Genomic DNA, 18,826 nt, shown 5'->3' with positions numbered 1-18,826 from the left:
AAGAACATGTGTGCAATAATGAGAAGGAAAAAAATATATTCACAGTGTGTGATACAAGTTTGTTAATGAAGATTTAAAATTTCCCAAAAAGTTTTTGTTTAATTTCTACATGTCAAGTGGCAAAGAAAAAAATCAAACAATTTTTTAGAATTTAAAAAAAAAAAGGTTTTTTCATTTGTATTCATGTAAAAATTAATGTATTTTTGTATTTATACCTTTTACAGATAAAAGTTTCTTAATTGTGTCAGCCTAATGACAATATTTATAAAATCAGTCTTTATACTTCGATCTGTGTATTTGGGGTATTCATGAGTCCATGAAACTATGTACAAATAGCTACATGTACTTCATTATGACTATGATCAGATTACACCATGTACTATGCATACACACATGTACCTCACTATGTATCATCAGTTTTACTATGTATACACACATGTACCTCACTATGTATTATCAGTTTTACTATGCATACACACATGTACCTCACTATGTATTATCATTTTGTACTATGTAAACACATATATACATGTAACTCACTATGTATCAAAGGTTTGCTATGTTTAAACATATGTACCTCACTATGTATTATCATCTTGTACTATGTATACACACATGTACCTCACTATGTATTATCATCTTGTACTATGTGCACACATATATACATGTACCTCACTATGTATTACCATCTTGTACTACGTACACACATATATACATGTACCTCACTATGTATTATCTTTTTGTACTATGTACACACATATATACATGTACCTCACAATCCATTATCTATACAAGTGTATCTCACTATGCATTCTAAGCTTTTACAATGTACACACACATGTATTCACTTTGCATTATCAGTTTTTAATATGTACACTAAGTAAAAATACTTACTTCCATGTTCACCTCTCTCTGCCTTCTCCTTGTCTTTTGCTGTGTTTGAACAATTTCTACTGTGCTCTGAATAACCGGAGAGATTCTAACAAGAAAATCAATTTAATGCGATTAAAGTTTCCATTCTATTATCTGTAAAGCATTTGACATACAAACACACAATACAAAGATTTAAAACAAACAAAAGGATGTTGTCTATTGTGCTGACCTTAGATCCGTCGTCTGACACAACTTCCTCAACACTGTCAACAATTTCTGGGAACACTTCTTCTACCCTACTAAACCTAAAATTAAATATGCAATGTTTTATGCTACAATTATGATCCAATTTTTGGGAATCAAACATTGTTTAAAACAAAGAATTTACCTTTGAGTAGCATTATTTTCTTCAGATACACAGTCAGCATCTATCAACTTTAAAGCATCTTCAACGTTAATTTCTGCAGGTGATGTATCCAGACCTATTAATCAAAGTAGAAAGAAATGCAGTAAAATACTATATTCTTAATCTGCTTTTATTTATTTATCAGTCTCCATAAGATTGCATGCACATACATTTACCTGACTATGCATTCTCAAGATTTACCCAAGTACAAACAAATGTGTACCTCTCAATTGGATATCAGATTAAACTATGTACAAATAGCTACATGTACTTCATTATGACTATGATCAGATTACACCATGTACCTATAAATACTTCCTACTATGTCTAATAGGACTGTACTGTGTACAAGTGCACATGTTCCTCGATCACTATGGATTATGAGTTTTAATATGTATACATATGTACCTCACTATGTATAAACAATTTTTACTATCATCTCATCTATGTATACACACATGTACCTCACTATGTATAATCAGTTTTACTATGTATACATACATTTACCTCACTATGTATCATCAGTTTTACTAAGTAAACACACATGTACCTCACTATGTATTATCAGTTTACTAAGTATACACACATGTACCTCACTATGTATTATCATCTTGTACTATGTACACACATATATACATGTACCTCACTATGTATTACCATCTTGTACTACGTACACACATATATACATGTACCTCACTATGTATTATCTTTTTGTACTATGTACACACATATATACATGTACCTCACAATCCATTATCTATACAAGTGTATCTCACTATGCATTCTTAGCTTTTACAATGTACACACACATGTATTCACTTTGCATTATCAGTTTTTAATATGTACACTAAGTAAAAATACTTACTTCCATGTTCACCTCTCTCTGCCTTCTCCTTGTCTTTTGCTGTGTTTGAACAATTTCTACTGTGCTCTGAATAACCGGAGAGATTCTAACAAGAAAATCAATTTAATGCGATTAAAGTTTCCATTCTATTATCTGTAAAGCATTTGACATACAAACACACAATACAAAGATTTAAAACAAACAAATGGATGTTGTCTATTGTGCTGACCTTAGATCCGTCGTCTGACACAACTTCCTCAACACTGTCAACAATTTCTGGGAACACTTCTTCTACCCTACTAAATCAAAAATTAAATATACAATGTTTTATGCTTCACAGTTACAAGTATTAAAGTAATTATTTTTTTCCAAGTTTTTTTTTTTTTTGCTGAAAATTAATTAGAACTGTCTTCTTAGGATATTAAATCAATATTCTGTTTGTAATTTTAAAAGAGTTAATTGATCAAATTTTTGGGAATCAAACATTGTTTAAAACAAAGAATTTAATACCTTCGAGTAGTATAATTTTCTTCAGACACACAGTCAGCATCTATCAACTTTAAAGCATCAACAACACTAATTTTTGCAGGTGATGTATCCAGACCTATCAATCAAAATAGAAAGCAAAGTAGTAAACAAAACTGTACTTTCTAAATCTGCATTATCAGTCTCCAAAGGAATGCACATACTATTACTGTTTTGTATTGATTTGGCTTGCTTAAGGTCCTGCAAATACTTCTCTTTTAAGTGTCTTGGACTTCTTAGTTTTTCTGAAATGATTAAGACCTATTGTAATGATTTTTTTTGCATGTGCATAAGGACATATACAGAGGAAAAGTAAATTGTTTTAGTTTGAGTGTACATGTATATAGTGAACAAAGATTACTAAAATCAAGCTTGAAGAAACAAAAGTGAACAATGTGTTTTCATTTCATGCATTAAAAATTTCTTTTAATTAATCTTTATAAAAAAAATCAGTTCTAAACAATTAATAGCACTTTCTTTAAACTCGATCAGTCATATCATTAATCTACATGTATCATTCTTTAGGAAGATCAATTTCACAGTTCTTAATTTACCACATTCCCATAAGAACAGCATAGGACATGATGGTTTTAATCATTCTAATGAAAATTTCACTTACCCGGTACAAATTAATTTATGTTGCTTTACAGTTTTACAACTTGAATATCGAATATATGAGCTGATTGAGACAATAATTAAGTTTGCTGTTACACTTCAGTTGAATTTTTCTTGATCATTGTCCTTAACCTTGCCTTCTTTTCAAAGCATGCATTACTAGAAAAAAAACAACAACAAAACAGTGTATATGTCTTTTCAAAGCATGCATTAGTAAAAAAAACAACAACAACAAAACAGTGTATGGGGTTATATAATACCAACATTCAAATAACGTATCTCGATCTTAATACGTGTTAAAGTTTACTCAAGAATGGTATATACTGTAAAGCATTATCAGCAATATGGAATAAATACATGTATCTGCGAGCAACCCCTGCTTAAATATTTTACTTGTCATGAGCTCAGGGTTGTCTCTAAAAATTGAAGTAGAAGGAGGAGATGGAAAAAGTAGCAGGGGGTCTGGGGATCTTGCTTATAGCTACATTGTGTTTGAAATGCAATAATAGCCGGGTAATTAAGGCATTATAGGCGGGGGAATTCCCCGCCTCCCGGGTCTTAGAGACAACCCTGTGAGCTAGTTGTTCATTAATCATGTTATTATAGATAAACAGTTTATCAGCTGACCTGTTAACCCTCCTGCGTTTCGCAAAACTCTACCCCTAAATTGTTAAAATTGAACAAATATTCTGCATTGATTTTTACAGAGCTAAAGTTGATCATGCTAAGCATTGTTGACACACCATTCCTATGCGGGTTAGGCTAATAGCAGGAAATATGAGGTTACACTAATATCATTAAAATCATCCTGGTACACTGGCAGAAAATCAGATGGCAAACTATTATTTTATTATATTAGACAGCAAATAATTTTTTTTTAAGAAAAATAATATATTGATAAAACTTAGATATGATGTGACTAATTTTATATTTTTACTAAATTAATGCTGATTTTTTTTTATACAAATCAGATAAATAAGTTATAATTAGGTTTCTAAGCAATAATCCTGGAATAAAAAGGTAATACCCGGTAATTGGTTTACAGTATGTACCACTCTTGATATAAAGAAATGAAATTGTACCCCATAGCCTACATATTTCTTTTTTCTTTTTTCAATTACAATTTAAATTAACTTCAATGTTTCAGTTTAGTTGAACATTGAAGTTAATTTAATTTGTAATTGGAAAATGAAAATGAATATTGTTTAATTTATGTCCTGTTGTGGTGATGAACTGTCATAATTGCCAGGCTATTGAGAAAACTGAAACTTAAGTATAACTGTAAAAACTCTTCTAAAATTTAGAAATCCCTTCAAGGCAATTAAAGAAGAGTTTTGTTAATTGGATTATTTTGGTAATTACAGTATTTATCACTATTAAGGGTGGTATGGGACACCAGGTAATGTTTATGTGAATAAAGGTACATTATAATTTAATTACATTCTTTGGTTTAAAATTTTCAAAATTTACATTTTTTGACCAAAATAATTCATTTAAAATTTCATTTTAAAATTAAATCAAAAATCCAAGCGGGGATTCGAACTCATATGTCTTCCAGTTCCGCAGCTTACACGCTAACTGATTGCACTATGCTGTTAGGTATATGTAATTGGAAAGAAAAAATATATAATTTAGTAAGAAATAATTTTATGTTCATTTTGTTAGGAAAAACATCACAAATACTTTGGAAGTGTCCCATACTCCCTTAAATAAGCATTTAAGAAAATCCATCTCTTGGACTTGTTTCAAATTAAAATGTTTTGAACAAAAACAACCTTAATAATAATCCAAAGATATTTACTCAAGCTTGAAGCGATTAAATTTGAATTGCTTTGAAACTCTCGAAGATTCAGCTTGCCATTACAAGTAATCCTACAGACATGGAAAACAAAATATTTATAAATATTTATAAAGTAATTCCGCCTTGATCCATTGTGCCATGTTTTTGTTGACATATTTTGATATACCAATCATACCTTCTTTTAAGCAGAATTTATTTATCTACTTATTTGTTTCAACATAAATGTACATTTCTTGCATTTTTGACCATTAATTGCTTTTAGGTTAAAATCAGGTTATTCATACAAATCCTCGTTTATACATCACAAAGACTTCAAAGTGTATCTTGCATATAACTTAACGTCCGACTCTTGAAATTAGGTTGAGAATTTAAAATACCCTGTCCCTGCATTCGAAAATTTTGATGAAAATTGTGACAATGCTCCTTTAATATGCAGACAATTTTTGACAGTCTATATTTTCCTTGGTGCATTGGATTATGAATTTCTAAGCATATAACTGTCTGAAATAATTTTTTTTATTTTAGAAATATCAGATAACAAAACCCAATTTTAACGTATATTTTTAATAATAAAAAAAAAAAATGTATATATATTGCTTTAGAAAAAGAAAATCTTACATTTCATCTTCTTCCCAGAAGGAAATTTTATATACATCTTCCCCAAAAACCTCTTCTACAAAACCAGGCCACCAGATTCCATGCTTCCATTTGCAAAAAACAATCTGACCTGGAAACAAACCCAAGTAACATCAAAGACAGTAGAGATACAAAATCAAGGTGGCAAGATTAAACAGTGACACACAAAAACGACTGTTTCGGAACCATGCACCAATTTTAACATAAACTGAGAGACCATGCAAAAACTCTAATTAATATAATGAAGTAATCAGACGGGATCGAGCCTTAATTATTCACTGCATATTGATAAAGGCCCATGGTGGCACCGAAACAGTATATATAGGGATCAATTTTACAGTACTTTAAAAGAAAATCTATTTTCCAGACTTTAAAAAATTATTGAGATTAATTCGGCCATGTTTATAGTAATCTACACTTTACTTACCTTTAACATAAGTAACCAACTTATGTAACTCAGTCTTTTGGCTCTCTACCTCTACAAACATTTATAAATACATCATGATACATCTTTATAAAGATTTCATTTATTTTTTGCCATGTTTATGTATCAAAGTAATTAAATGTGATATTTCCTATGCACTAGATTAAATCTTCATTTTATAAATAACTAAAATGCCTGAACAGCTGAAACAAGCCCGGATCCAAATTTTTTCCTGTGTCTTTCAAAAAAAATAATCGAACCTGTGACATAATGTACAGTAATTGTTTTTAGTCCCCTACCGGTTTTCACCGGAAGGGACTATTATAAGCTTTCCTCTGCATCCGTCAGTCCATCTGTCTGTCTGTCCGTCTGTCCCACTTCAGTTTTCCACACTTTTTTTCTTTATGCGTTTGAGGAATTATATGAAACTTGCTGAACAGCTTCAAAATGTCCAACTACAGATCAAGTTTACACTTTGGTAGCGTCTGGTTGACATATTTTCAAGAAATAATTTTTTATTCCAATTTTTTAATGTTCGGGTTCGATATTCTGCATAACAGTGCATTGTTTTCACAATTTCCACAAACCAGTACAGGGCTCTACATTAACTTTTTTTCCTACTTGTCCATTCGGACAAGTGCCCAAGATATTTACTTGTCCAAACTTCAACTTCACTTATCCAAAAAATGTTCAATATTAAAGATCAAATATTGTCAACTTGTCAACTACAGTTCTGTATTACTAAAATAAAGTCATTTATTGATTACCGGTATGAGACTTGCCATAATTAATTACCTGACTTCTTAAATGGAAACTTAAAGTGTCGATCTTTCCTAAATATATTGGTTCCATATAACATTAATAAAACATGATTTGTCAGCTGTATCTTTGTCATGGCAAATTACAAGACATTGTAAATTTAGCATCAGGTTTTAAAATACATGTAACTCTTATATTGATTTCTCAGCTGTTTTTTAAACTAAACATGGAAAGTCATCATAGTCTAGCTATCAATAATGAATGAAACCTAAAACAAATTACATTTCTTTCCACAATCCTTAAGTTTATATTTGCTACCTGTTCTTCCATGCTTTCTTTTTGATAACATGTGTGTTTGGTACTTTGTAAGAACTAAGATCCACACCTTTACAGTTCAATATTGAAAGTTGTTTGTAATTAGTGAACTTCAATCCTGATCAAGAGTAACTAAATTGCATTTCAATCTGAAGTTGGGATCGAAATTCAAAATAACTAATCGATAAACTTATAACGGGACTACGGATAAACTTAATTTATCACAAAACTTTCTTTACTTTTAAAAATATTGGAGACTTCTTTACATAAAAATGCACTTGTCCAGTGGGACAAGTGGCAAGCAATATTCACTTGTCCGTATATTTTTTTAACTGGTACCGGACAAGCGTTAATGTTGAGTCCTGCAGTAGGGGACGTGTATTGCTTATGCACTACTCTCAGAATCCTTGTTATTTTTGCAAATTTATGGACCCCCCCCTCCCCTTTCAAGATCCACGCATTTGAAATCTTACAAACACAATTTTAATAAGCTTACTAATCGATAACATCGGCTAGTACGTACTACAACATGCTATGCATACCTTTTCTTTTCCTTCTTGTTTCCATTATCAAACTCAATTTCTAAAAAGATAAAAATTTTAAAAATAATTACATTTAAATCACTCCTGTAATACCAACTACATAATAACATGTGTTTACTGCAAGTTCAGTTCAAATATACCCAGCTGGCAGCCAAAATTTCAAATACAGTTTTTTTGCACAGAAAATATTTTTTCTTTCCGTCATTAACCTAGCTGCAAAATTATGTTTTTTAGATGACTTTTTTACAATAAATTCATGTCTACAATGAGAGGTAAAAAAATATATTTCTTCTAAAGAGAAATCCATTTAACAGCTGTTTAAATTATTCTTCATATTACCGATATGATTTCACAAAATTAATCTTGAGACACCCACAATCAGCACAGTGAGACTCAGAGCACTTGCCAAAATTTCCACACATGCAAAACAATTTTTGGCATGTGCTCTCTAGCGATCACTCTGCTGAACACACCTTTCAAGTTATACAAGTTTTTCCATTAGGCATAGTGCAGCTTCATAACATATTTACAAACACTGCATTCAAATTTCTTCTTCGGATAAATTCAATGACATGCAAAGCATCTTCCAATGAGAACATATGAATTCTAAAAACTCCATAATATCCATGATCATCGCATTCTGGCATAAAATCAATTCTCTTTTGACAACAAAAGGCAATAAGTTCATCATATATACAATATCGTTTTGTCAACACAAATCCAACAGACTTGGAAATGGGAAAGGCTTTTAAAGACATCCTTAAGGGGGCGCTACATCCAAAATATATTTCAGAAATCCAAATTAATCCACTAGGTTATATAAATTTTGATCCCCTTACTCCTGATTATATCCAAATGAGACTGCAACAAATGTAAACAAAAATATGTTATAAGGGTAGATTGAATTATGAGTTTTTTAATTATTAATAAAACAGTTATTGTGTTTTTCATTAATGTGATAATTTAGCCCTCTTTAGTAAAATATTCAACTCGCCATTCGGCTCAGTGAATATTGTTTTCCTCGAATGTCTAAACCATTGTATCAACATGGAAAACACAGTAACAATTTACAATTCGCTAATAAGATTATTACCATACTGAGGTATATACCATATTTGGATATAACCTTAAAAGGAATACCTCGGATAGTGAACAAAAATTATATTGGTATTGCGAGGCACCTATAAAGAAACCTGTAAAAAATGGATGATGAATGGTATCTTAAGTGTGAAGTAAACATAAACTGCTATGCCATTTTACTAAAATGGAAGAATAAAGCATATACCTCTGAGTGTTTTTATGGAAATCTATACCTCTTTATGTAATATAAACCAGTATGTGTGTGTGTGTGTGTGTGTGTGTGTGTGTGTGTGTATATATATATATATATATATATATATATATATATATATATATATATATATATATATATATATATATATATATATATATATATATATATATATATATATATATATATATATATATATATATATATATATATATTGTTTACTGTTAAGTTAAATTTCCTTACAAAATGACTTCTAAACCTGAAACACTTAAAAAATTCTCACCTTCTATAATTGAATAACATACTTCTTATATTCAAATCCATTCACCAAACAGTAAAAGACAGTTGCTTGCAATTCAAGTATATCATAGAAAAATAAAGCATTGTGTCCATCAACAAAGATTTCCAGCACATCAAAGTCAAAATCTCCACACATACTACATATTTCTGAGAAATCAAATGCAGACATAATGAGTAAAAATCCAACAGGCAATTCATGGTCATTCATCATTCTTTGTAAAGTGTAATCCCTAGCTTGCCTCAATCCTTCTTATTCAAAATGGAGTCTGTTTTCCTATTGAACCATGGGAAAACTAACTGTCTAAAAATCATGAGCTTAGCTGATAATTATGAACATATACTATTAAATGCTATATATGTCTATATAAGGCCAAAAATAAAGGGATTATGAGTCAAGCATGCTTTTGTAATATTTTATTGCAAGGTTTAATAATATCAAAAATAAATAATTTTGCAAACTTCCAAAAAATCAAAAGAACTACAGGCTTTTAAGTCAAACTTACCTTAATAATAATGTATTTGCATGAGAATGCAGTACTGAATAACATCCTCAAATTCAACAATTGATTCAAATTCTAGTACTCGTTTTGGTACCATTTCCATTGACTCTGGATCAAGATCATCTCTCACGGTATAAGAGCAGGTAAAGTTATTATAAAGTACATATGATATCACCAGAACAGCATCATGTTGACTTTTGAGGCAGAGTTGAAACAAGAACATGATGAAGACAAGTTTCCTTACAATCATAAAATTTTACCTAATTAGTATTTTCTCCATTCCACCTTCTGAATATCTGATTCCATTTCTCATGTTTTTTTAAAATACATAACGAAACTACAAACATCAAAAGCAGCACACTGAGGATCAAACTTAATAAAATGTCCTGAGAAAGGAGGTATTTTTGGTAATCCTCCATGTCTAATCCTTGGAAAATGATGCATTATGGGATAATGCATCTTGGGATTGCAACACAATCTGTTCAAATATTGGGAGCTAAATCTATTCAAATATTGGGAGCTAAATCTATCCAAATATTAGGAGCAAAATATATTAACTGAAATGTAGATATTCATACATGTCATAGATGTGTTATAATCTAATGTCATACAAGCCTTCATTGCAGAATATGGAATACCTTACACATTAAATGCAACTCAATTTTATCATTTTAATTTCATGATAAATAATAAAATTTCTTTTAAAGTAAAATCAGCTAATATAAAACTCACTGATATGGACTTTAAGCTTAAAATTTATTTTACATTCTCTTTAAGAGTCAGCCAAAAATATATCACTGCTGCATGCATACCTGTATATTATAATATGCATGGCCAAGTCACAGAGTGTTTATGCAATTACAGTGTTTTTTAAGGCCTGATTTGGGGCTAAAATTTGGCACCAGTCCCAATTGGAAATTTCCTAATATTTTCCCAAATTTTTGATAAAAAAATCTTAACTGTATTTAAGGTGCCTCACTACACCGTGAAACAGTTTCTCAAATCAGCAGAAAATTACTTGATTATGATAGAAAGCATGATGGATAAGAAGAATATATGTCAAATAGGCGAAAAAATGTGCAATTTTAGATAAAAAATGATGTTTTAAAAAATTTCATTCAGTAAACATAAACACAAGCACCAGATGGATTCGAACTCATGACCTGCGGTTCACAAGCCTGATACTTTTACCACTTAGCTATGACGATATACATCTGAATCGATTGATACAAACAGTTTAATAAAACATTTAAATCGCCATCTTGAGACGTAGTGTCTTAAAAAGTATAAGTCTCGGTGTAGTGAAGTACCTTAAAAAAGAAAACTTTGGATTGGTTATTAATTGTCATAATTTTCAAGAATGACTGAACAGAATAATAAATAATTTCAAGAACTCTAGTAAAAGAAGCATTGTGCTTTAATTAGTATTTGAATAAATGATAGAAATCATCAACTTTCATAATATATAAAATCGAATTTTCCCAATTTTATTGTTTTGTCGCTATTTTTCCCAATTGAATGGGCCCCAGCAAAAAATGCAAAAAAAACCCCAATATATTTCTAGTAATACAGACCGTGAAACATACACTACACCTCAAAAACGAACCATACTATGCAAGAAAATAAACCGTACCGTTTAGTTACAAAACGAACTGTACTGCGCAAGAAATGAACCGTACCATTCACAAAATGATCTGTACCGTCCATAAAGCGAACGGTACCATGCAAAATGCATGCAATATAATGTAATGGTAACCCAGCAAAGCAAAGCGTACCATGCAAGAAACAAACCGTACTGTTCACAAAATGAACCGTACCATTCACAAAGCGAACCATACTGTTCGCAAATCGAACCATGCCGCTGGCATAGTAGAACGTTTCGGGGTCTGTACATGCAAATATATCAATAAAATAACATGAAATACTATTTAACTAAATGCCTATATATGACTTTACACACACAGTGCACACCATTAATGCAGGTTATGTGTTTTTTCTATGAGAATGTTGCTTTATCACCAAAGAGAGGATTTTAGTGATTGCATATCGTTTACAATTTAATGCTATTTTAATGGAATGCTATGAGATTTTATGCTATGCTTTGAGAAATTGAAATGGAGGCTTAATGATATAGTATGCTATGAGATTTGAACACAACACCTTCTCATACAGAAGAGTTCCAGCATTTCAAAGTTAAATTATAAAAAGCCAAAGTTTACCACTAATCTGCAATGTAAACATTATTTCTTTAAAATTAAATCATTAAAAACCAAGTTAAAAATTATGCTGTATGCTGTGTTATGCTAAGACAGATATGCTATGAGATTGTATGCTATGGTACGAGATTCCAATGCCATGGTATAAGACTTAATGTAACATTTGAATAAACAATTCCTTACTTTCACTTCATTCTTATTTGACATAATAATACACTAGTTTGTTTTTAATTTTTATGGGATGTTTTAACGTAATTATCTGATGTTGGTAAATAATAGGGTAATATACTCCTATGTAAAAATTCCACTCAATTGCAGGCCCATGCACCCTACCTCTGAGAAATCATGATTTGAACAAACTTGGAACTTTTCTTGCCACATCGTTTTTTTTAAATGTCAAAATAAATTTTCAATCATTCTTTATTATCTCCTCTTGAAATTGGATGTGGTCCTTCATTTGAACAAAATTGAATCCTTGTTATGTGGCCAGCTTGATTGAAATAAACCTTGTGTTTTGATTGTTTAACAGTTGACCAGCATTTAAAATTCATTTGCTCTTGATTGGTAAAAAGCACCATCCAGTTTATTTCTTTACATATCAGTAATCATTTTCTGAATCGCAACCATAAATTACCTGAGGCTATCATCTGCAATAAACTAGTGTGCACTAAAGAATTAGTTTGGCAAGTTTCTAGTACTGGTACATTCGGAATGATGTGTTTATTATGCGGCATACAGATGTAGTCTGACGACACGGATCAGTTAATTGATCATCTTCGCAACCTAAATCTTGTCAGAAATCGATGGAGAAATTAGTAGAACTTGTTTAAAACATAGCTTGAACAGAGACCCCCCTATAAATCCAAGATGGCGAGTGTTGTCCCGTTACTTCTTTTTAAGTGTACATTGAATACACTTTTTTTTTTACCATGATTGAAACGAATGTTTTCAGTGAATTTATTTATTGCAATACACAGAACTACACCTAAGATTACCAAATGAATTTTAACCAATTTTTTTCTTCTGGAACAAATAATTAGGAACTTCACCAAGCCTTTGTGATTTTGCTCATTAAAATGATTTCTACCACATTGAATTTTGGGAAAAAATTGCCATATGCAAAAATGCCCAAGTCGAGGACGCAACAATCCACTTTTATTCTTACAAGAATTAACCTGTTAGCGTGAAGTATTGTGTATAGTAAACACCCATGCATAACACATAACCCCAAAACTTGGGTGTAAACTGCTGTTCCTATATACAAAACACCTTTTACACCTGTATATTCTTTTGTTTAGTTGGTTGACACCCCTCTTGTGTACAAAGTAACTCTTTACAACGCATTATACATGTAGAACTTTACACTTCAACACATCCTTCTTTGTAAGATGAAAGCTACCAACACATCCATAGTTTTTACGGATGACCGCACGCAGGAATGACCTTACCTGTGTACACATTTGGTTGTTTGAACCATTGAGAATTATTTAAACATGTAATTTCTAAATCAAAAGTGACTGGCTTTAGAATGTGTGACTTTCAGGAAATTCTGATTACTTTCAATTTCCAATCGGGGTTGAAAACTAATAAATAAAATTCAAATTATTTTTAATCATGCACAATTAATTATTTAATGGCATTTTATATAACAGAAAAATAATTAAAGTGAATTGTCAAGGTGAAAAGAGGGACTGTTCAAACAATTAGTTATTACTTCCTGTCAAATGGCGCCCACTTTGAAACCATCTTATAGTTATAAAGAGAAAAAAATTTTTTTTAGCATTTACAAACAAAATAAAGACTTCCGTCTTATTTCATTGCTAATGCAAGGTAAATTATTTCATTTCATACTATTGACATACAGATTATACATGCATCTTTTCATTGATAAAATTATTTCTTGAAACAAGTTATATTTTATTCTATACTTAAATCAAAGACCACAAAAACGCGGCTAATTTATACACTATCAACGCGAATTTACTTAGTGATTCGTTAAAGGCAACTTCACTGTATCAATAATTGATTAATCTGATAATTTTTCCGGACAAATTGACTATCTGATTACCAGAGCGGAACCCTCTGTGCATATGGATATTGCCGCCGAGCCTCAAAAATAATTCTCAGCCCTGTCTGAATAAAAAATTATTGGAATGGGGTGTATTAAAACGTTAAATATATTTAATGGTAACAAAGCGGATTCAAGTATACTGTTCAACCTTCAGTTATTTCCTCGCCAGCGCAATGTTTTTGAACAATTAATTTAGTTCTTGCAACAAGCAAATACAAAAATGACCGTTGTCATAAATCTTGCGTTGGGGCAACGATCTTACACCCAAAAGTCTCGGGAATTAACCGAACATAACTAGGTGTCTGTCAAAAAATAAAACGTGTATCTACTGTCACTACGTTCGAATTCGAAAAAATACATTTATAAATCTAGTTCATCGCTTTGATATGATACGATGAATACAAATACAATGTAAAAATCACTTTATACGATTGTTGAAATAATAAGTCACCAAGAGTTATAATAAGTTCACAGAGAGTAATCAATGAAAAAGCCTTACCTGTTCTGCTGTAGCTCCTAAAGATGAATGCGCGCCTTCACGTCATTTACCGGAAGTTGCGCGTAAAATCGACTCATTAGGAAAGGCGCGAATTTTTAATCTGGTCAAAGGGAAGTAATCCAATTACGAGTCTATCAAGGAGTAATCCAAAATTTACGAGCTAAATTTGATTCGTTGTTATTCTTCATTTAAAACTCACAACAATGATATTAGTGAATTTTTATTCCAATTTTATGAGCTAAGCTCATAATTTTTTTTAGCTCATAAGTGCTGTCTGGACAAAATATTTAGCTCACAATTCAAAAATGTAAGAACAGACGGACAGACAGACAGACGGACAGGGTGAAACCAATATACCCCCCTAAACTTCGTTTGCGGGGGTATAATAATTATTATTTGCTAATCTGAGTGCACTGATAAATAATAATAATCAATAAATGTATTTGCTAATCTGAGTGCACTAATAAATAATAATTAATATTTGCTAACCTGAGTGCACTAATAAATAATAATCAATATTTGCTAATCTGAGTGCACTAATAAATAATAATCAATATTTGTTAATCTGAGTGCACTAATAAATAATAATCATTTTTTGCTAATCTGAGTGCACTAATAAATAATAATCAATACATGTATTTGCTAATCTGAGTGCACTAATAAATAATCATTAATATTTGCTAATCTGAGTGCACTGATAAATAATAATCAATATTTGCTAATACTTTTCTCAAATTGCAGTAAAAATAATATACAACTAGACTCTTGTTGCTATAGCAACAAAAAGGTCTTCCGTTCCTCATGTATTAATCTGCACAAAAAATCCAGTTATCTTGTAAACAGAAAATGGATATAATATATATATAAGCTTTGTGTCTTGATCTATCACAGTTTCTGAGATCTTATTTATACTTTGTTTTTAAAAATGAAGGCTATCTTATATATGAGATGTCTCACCGGAAGTAGAACTTTTTTTTACCATGTGTAGATGACTTTTTGTATTTCTATAGCTAAAATGTTACTTCAATGCTAAATCACCAAAATATTTTTAAAAATCAAAATTGGGTGTACTTCCTGTGATGACCGGAAGTTACGCCGGATGAAACAAAATAGTGTTAACACGTGTCCATACACAGGTCTATAATCCTACAAAGTTTGGTTGTTGAAGTCGTTACCGTTTTTGAGATCTCGTCGATATAAGGTTTTTTGTCTCGGGACAGGAAACGGACAAACAGAAGTGTTCAATGTAAATTGTATTAAATATTTCTTGTATACTTGCCTTTTGTACATTATTTTTCATTTATCTAACTAAAAATATCAAAGGAAAACAGTTAAACTGATAAACAGCTTGATTTGTTTGAACTCTTCCAGTGTGGACCGGAAGTGACGCAAGACAAAATGAAACCGGTTAAACACATCTTCAATCAAATGTATATCATCCATAAAAGTTTCGTGTCTTGATCACTTATAGGCTCTGAGATCTCGCGGGTACAAAATATGTTTTAAAAAAGCTACCTGAGATGATTGAGATGTCTCACCGGAAGTAGAATTTTTTTATTGATTTAACATCGCATAGATGACATAAGTAAGGATCTATACTAATATCTTTATTTTACGGAAAATAAATTAAATAGGTAAAAACAAAAAAAATTGAGGTGCTTCCGGTGACGACCGGAAGTTACGCCGAACAAAACAAAAATGTTTAAACACATCTACAACTATAGGTCTATCATCCACCAAAGTTTGGATGTTCAAGTCTTTATCGTTTCTGACATCTCGATGTGACAACCTTTTTCTCACGGGACAGGAAACGGACGAACGGAAGTGAATTTAGAAAATCTTTTACAAAAAACTTCTAGATGTTTATATTTTCAGTCATTCCTGAAAATTTTATAAGTATTCATCAAGACATCTCTGAGAAAATCATAAGACAAAAAGGGGAAAAAAATAATAATAATAATAAAAAGAAACATTACAATCACTATAAGGTCTTCCGTTGGAAACGGAAGACCTTAATTATTTAATGCTTGAGCAGTCGATAGGCCCGAATATTTTTCCCGAGGTGCAGGTACATGTAAAAGCGTTAGCGGTTTATGTAAAAAATTTTTGCAATGATTAAATTAATTAGAGTTTATCTTTCTCTGCTCCATATCCAAACACTGTAAGAGAGAGTACAAAGTGTACAGGTATGGAGAATTGGCCTCCTTCTCACCTAACTTCCATTATATTCATGGATAGTATAAATGTAATGGCATACAGGTGATAGATTAATCCACTAGGTGACTGTCATTGTATACTGCTGGGGCAGTCCTGTGAATATCAACTTTCTCCCTTATGCCTTCAGGAAGTTTAGTGACAAGTTTAATATGAAATAGTAAAAGAACAAGACTTATACCTGCATATAGATTGTGTTTTTATTATGAATTTCTTCAATGCACATGGTCCATGATGTATGAATGTCAGGAATCTCTGAATCAATGTTTTATCCTGAATCACTATTGTTAGTCATGGTTATGACAATGATGATGACAACAAGGACAATAACAGTGATGAGGATGGAGAAACAGATGATCTTTTTCTTCCGTGCGGCACACTGTCTGATCACGGCCTCCTCGAGTTGCTCATTTCCATTCTGAACCTCACTAACCGCCTGCTCAACGTGTTTCTCGATATTGTCTATCATATTGCCCTGGTCTTGTACCATGCCATGCATCTCCTTGAACAACATGCTGACCTCATGAATTTGGCTCTCAAGGTCGATCAGTTCTCTCTCTCGGTCCTGGAGATCTTGAAGCTCTGAGATGGCTTTCTGGGATTCCTGAAAATATGGATCAATGAAAACGGCAGATGGGTTCTGAAAGTTCATGTCGAGGTGTACAGAGTTTGTGTTCACATCATATTGAGGGTCCCCCATGATTTGTCTCTGTTTGTTTAGCCTGGCCTTAGTTCTTTCCAAATAACTGGCTTGGCTGCTACGGAAGTCATTCATGGTTGTTCGCAGTTCATGTGAAAGTCTTTCTATCTGCAGGCTCTGGACCCTCTGTTCAGCGTTCGACAGAATCGGACCTTTTTTCTGGGACTTAGGGTCCAAGCCAGCAGATGATAACAGTTCTATGCCTTTTCTGATAGTGATGGAGCTGGACAAAATCTGCTCAGCCAAATTCTCCATCTTCTGGAGGTCTGAGTCTAACACTTTGGGGGCGCAGTACAAAGTGTTCTGCATTTTGTTGAGTTCGCTGACATCTGCTTTAAGCAGGGCCAGCTTTCCCTCCATTCCCTTCACTTTCTCCAGAAACCCAGGCAAAGACAGATCATCTTCCTCTTCTTTCTTTGATTTTTTCCCTTTCTTTCCTCGCATACTTTCCCTTTCATACTGATCCATCTTGGATTCAAACTCTGGTAACCTGTCCCAAACTGGCATTTTATCTCACAAGAATCCACACAACGAGACAACGTGAAATATATACTCCTCACTCAATGATCTTCTCTATCTTAATGCTATCACATATAATAATATCTTAATATATCAACATAATCCAACACAGAATTACAACTACACATGGTCTGATAGTCTCAATCCCTAGTTTACTAAACTTCCCATGGCGTGTGATAGTGATTAATAAGAACTATAGCTATGAGTACACCGTTCTATTTATAGAAACGAGTCATACTGCAGCATTCAGGTACCAATGTCACTTACTAAATCAATAGATAAAAACTTAATACATTCTGTTGAAAAGATTTTAAAACATTGATGATTCTAATAAAATGTAATTTTTTTTTTAACTTAGAAAAAAAATATTGGAGTTAAAAGTATCAAAATCAATTTATAAACTAGTAGACTAATTGTTCACGGAACAATTAGAGGCCTTTCCACCTTCCATAATGATTAAAAAAAATTCCCGAAAATGTTGATAATTATTGAGAAATTAGAAAAAAATCAATTTACGAAAAAAAAAAAGGAAAAAAAAAAAATGGGTTCCGCACAGTGGTATCGATCCGAGTATCCTTAGATTCCTAGGCGAGAGTGTTGCCACTACGCTATTTCGCTTGTTATCTGATCGAAGGTAAAATTTGTTGAGTTGTGTAGTGAATTTGGATGAGGATAGAAAGAAGAGACGAAGCGTTCTTCTGTCCATCTAAAATTGATACCCAACGCTGAGGAACCTTTAGAATAGATAGGGGCTTAGCGATTGGTTGGGAGGGCAG

The 18,826-nt window shown here is 31.8% G+C and overlaps 3 protein-coding genes across 3 annotated transcripts in view; all 3 read right to left on the bottom strand.

The window, feature by feature from the left end:
* Positions 1–14,937, bottom strand: part of LOC128166411 (uncharacterized) — a 29,944-nt gene extending 15,007 nt beyond the window's left edge. Inside the window, exons 1-12 of the mRNA XM_052831562.1 lie at positions 14,618–14,937; positions 7,741–7,780; positions 6,128–6,178; positions 5,683–5,791; positions 5,065–5,135; positions 2,813–2,893; positions 2,634–2,727; positions 2,353–2,422; positions 2,145–2,229; positions 1,262–1,355; positions 1,103–1,178; positions 895–979 (exon numbers count right to left, since the gene is read on the bottom strand). Coding sequence (XP_052687522.1) covers positions 895–979; positions 1,103–1,178; positions 1,262–1,355; positions 2,145–2,229; positions 2,353–2,422; positions 2,634–2,727; positions 2,813–2,893; positions 5,065–5,135; positions 5,683–5,791; positions 6,128–6,178; positions 7,741–7,765 — 841 coding nt within the window. The 5' untranslated portion in view covers positions 7,766–7,780; positions 14,618–14,937. The remainder of the gene's footprint in view (positions 1–894; positions 980–1,102; positions 1,179–1,261; positions 1,356–2,144; positions 2,230–2,352; positions 2,423–2,633; positions 2,728–2,812; positions 2,894–5,064; positions 5,136–5,682; positions 5,792–6,127; positions 6,179–7,740; positions 7,781–14,617) is intronic.
* The window catches only part of LOC128166412 (succinyl-CoA:3-ketoacid coenzyme A transferase 1, mitochondrial-like), a 68,390-nt gene that overhangs the window by 35,943 nt on the left and 13,621 nt on the right, over positions 1–18,826 (bottom strand). The gene's annotated exons all lie outside the window — the stretch shown is intronic.
* LOC128166415 (syntaxin-like) lies at positions 17,007–18,335 on the bottom strand. The gene has a single exon (XM_052831567.1). It carries the CDS (start codon positions 18,036–18,038, stop codon positions 17,100–17,102), a length of 939 nt encoding a protein of 312 aa, XP_052687527.1. The 5' UTR covers positions 18,039–18,335; the 3' UTR covers positions 17,007–17,099.

The sequence above is a fragment of the Crassostrea angulata genome, chromosome 10, assembly GCF_025612915.1.
Source record: "Crassostrea angulata isolate pt1a10 chromosome 10, ASM2561291v2, whole genome shotgun sequence".
In the NCBI taxonomy this organism is placed as follows: domain Eukaryota; kingdom Metazoa; phylum Mollusca; class Bivalvia; order Ostreida; family Ostreidae; genus Magallana; species Magallana angulata.
Note: the sequence above shows the minus strand (reverse complement) of the source record. Positions and strands in the feature narration are given on the sequence as shown.

What these genes read in the sequence shown, in the direction of transcription:
- LOC128166415 (XM_052831567.1), bottom strand. Translation starts at nt 18,038, where the DNA reads ATGCCAGTTTGGGACAGGTTACCAGAGTTTGAATCCAAGATGGATCAG.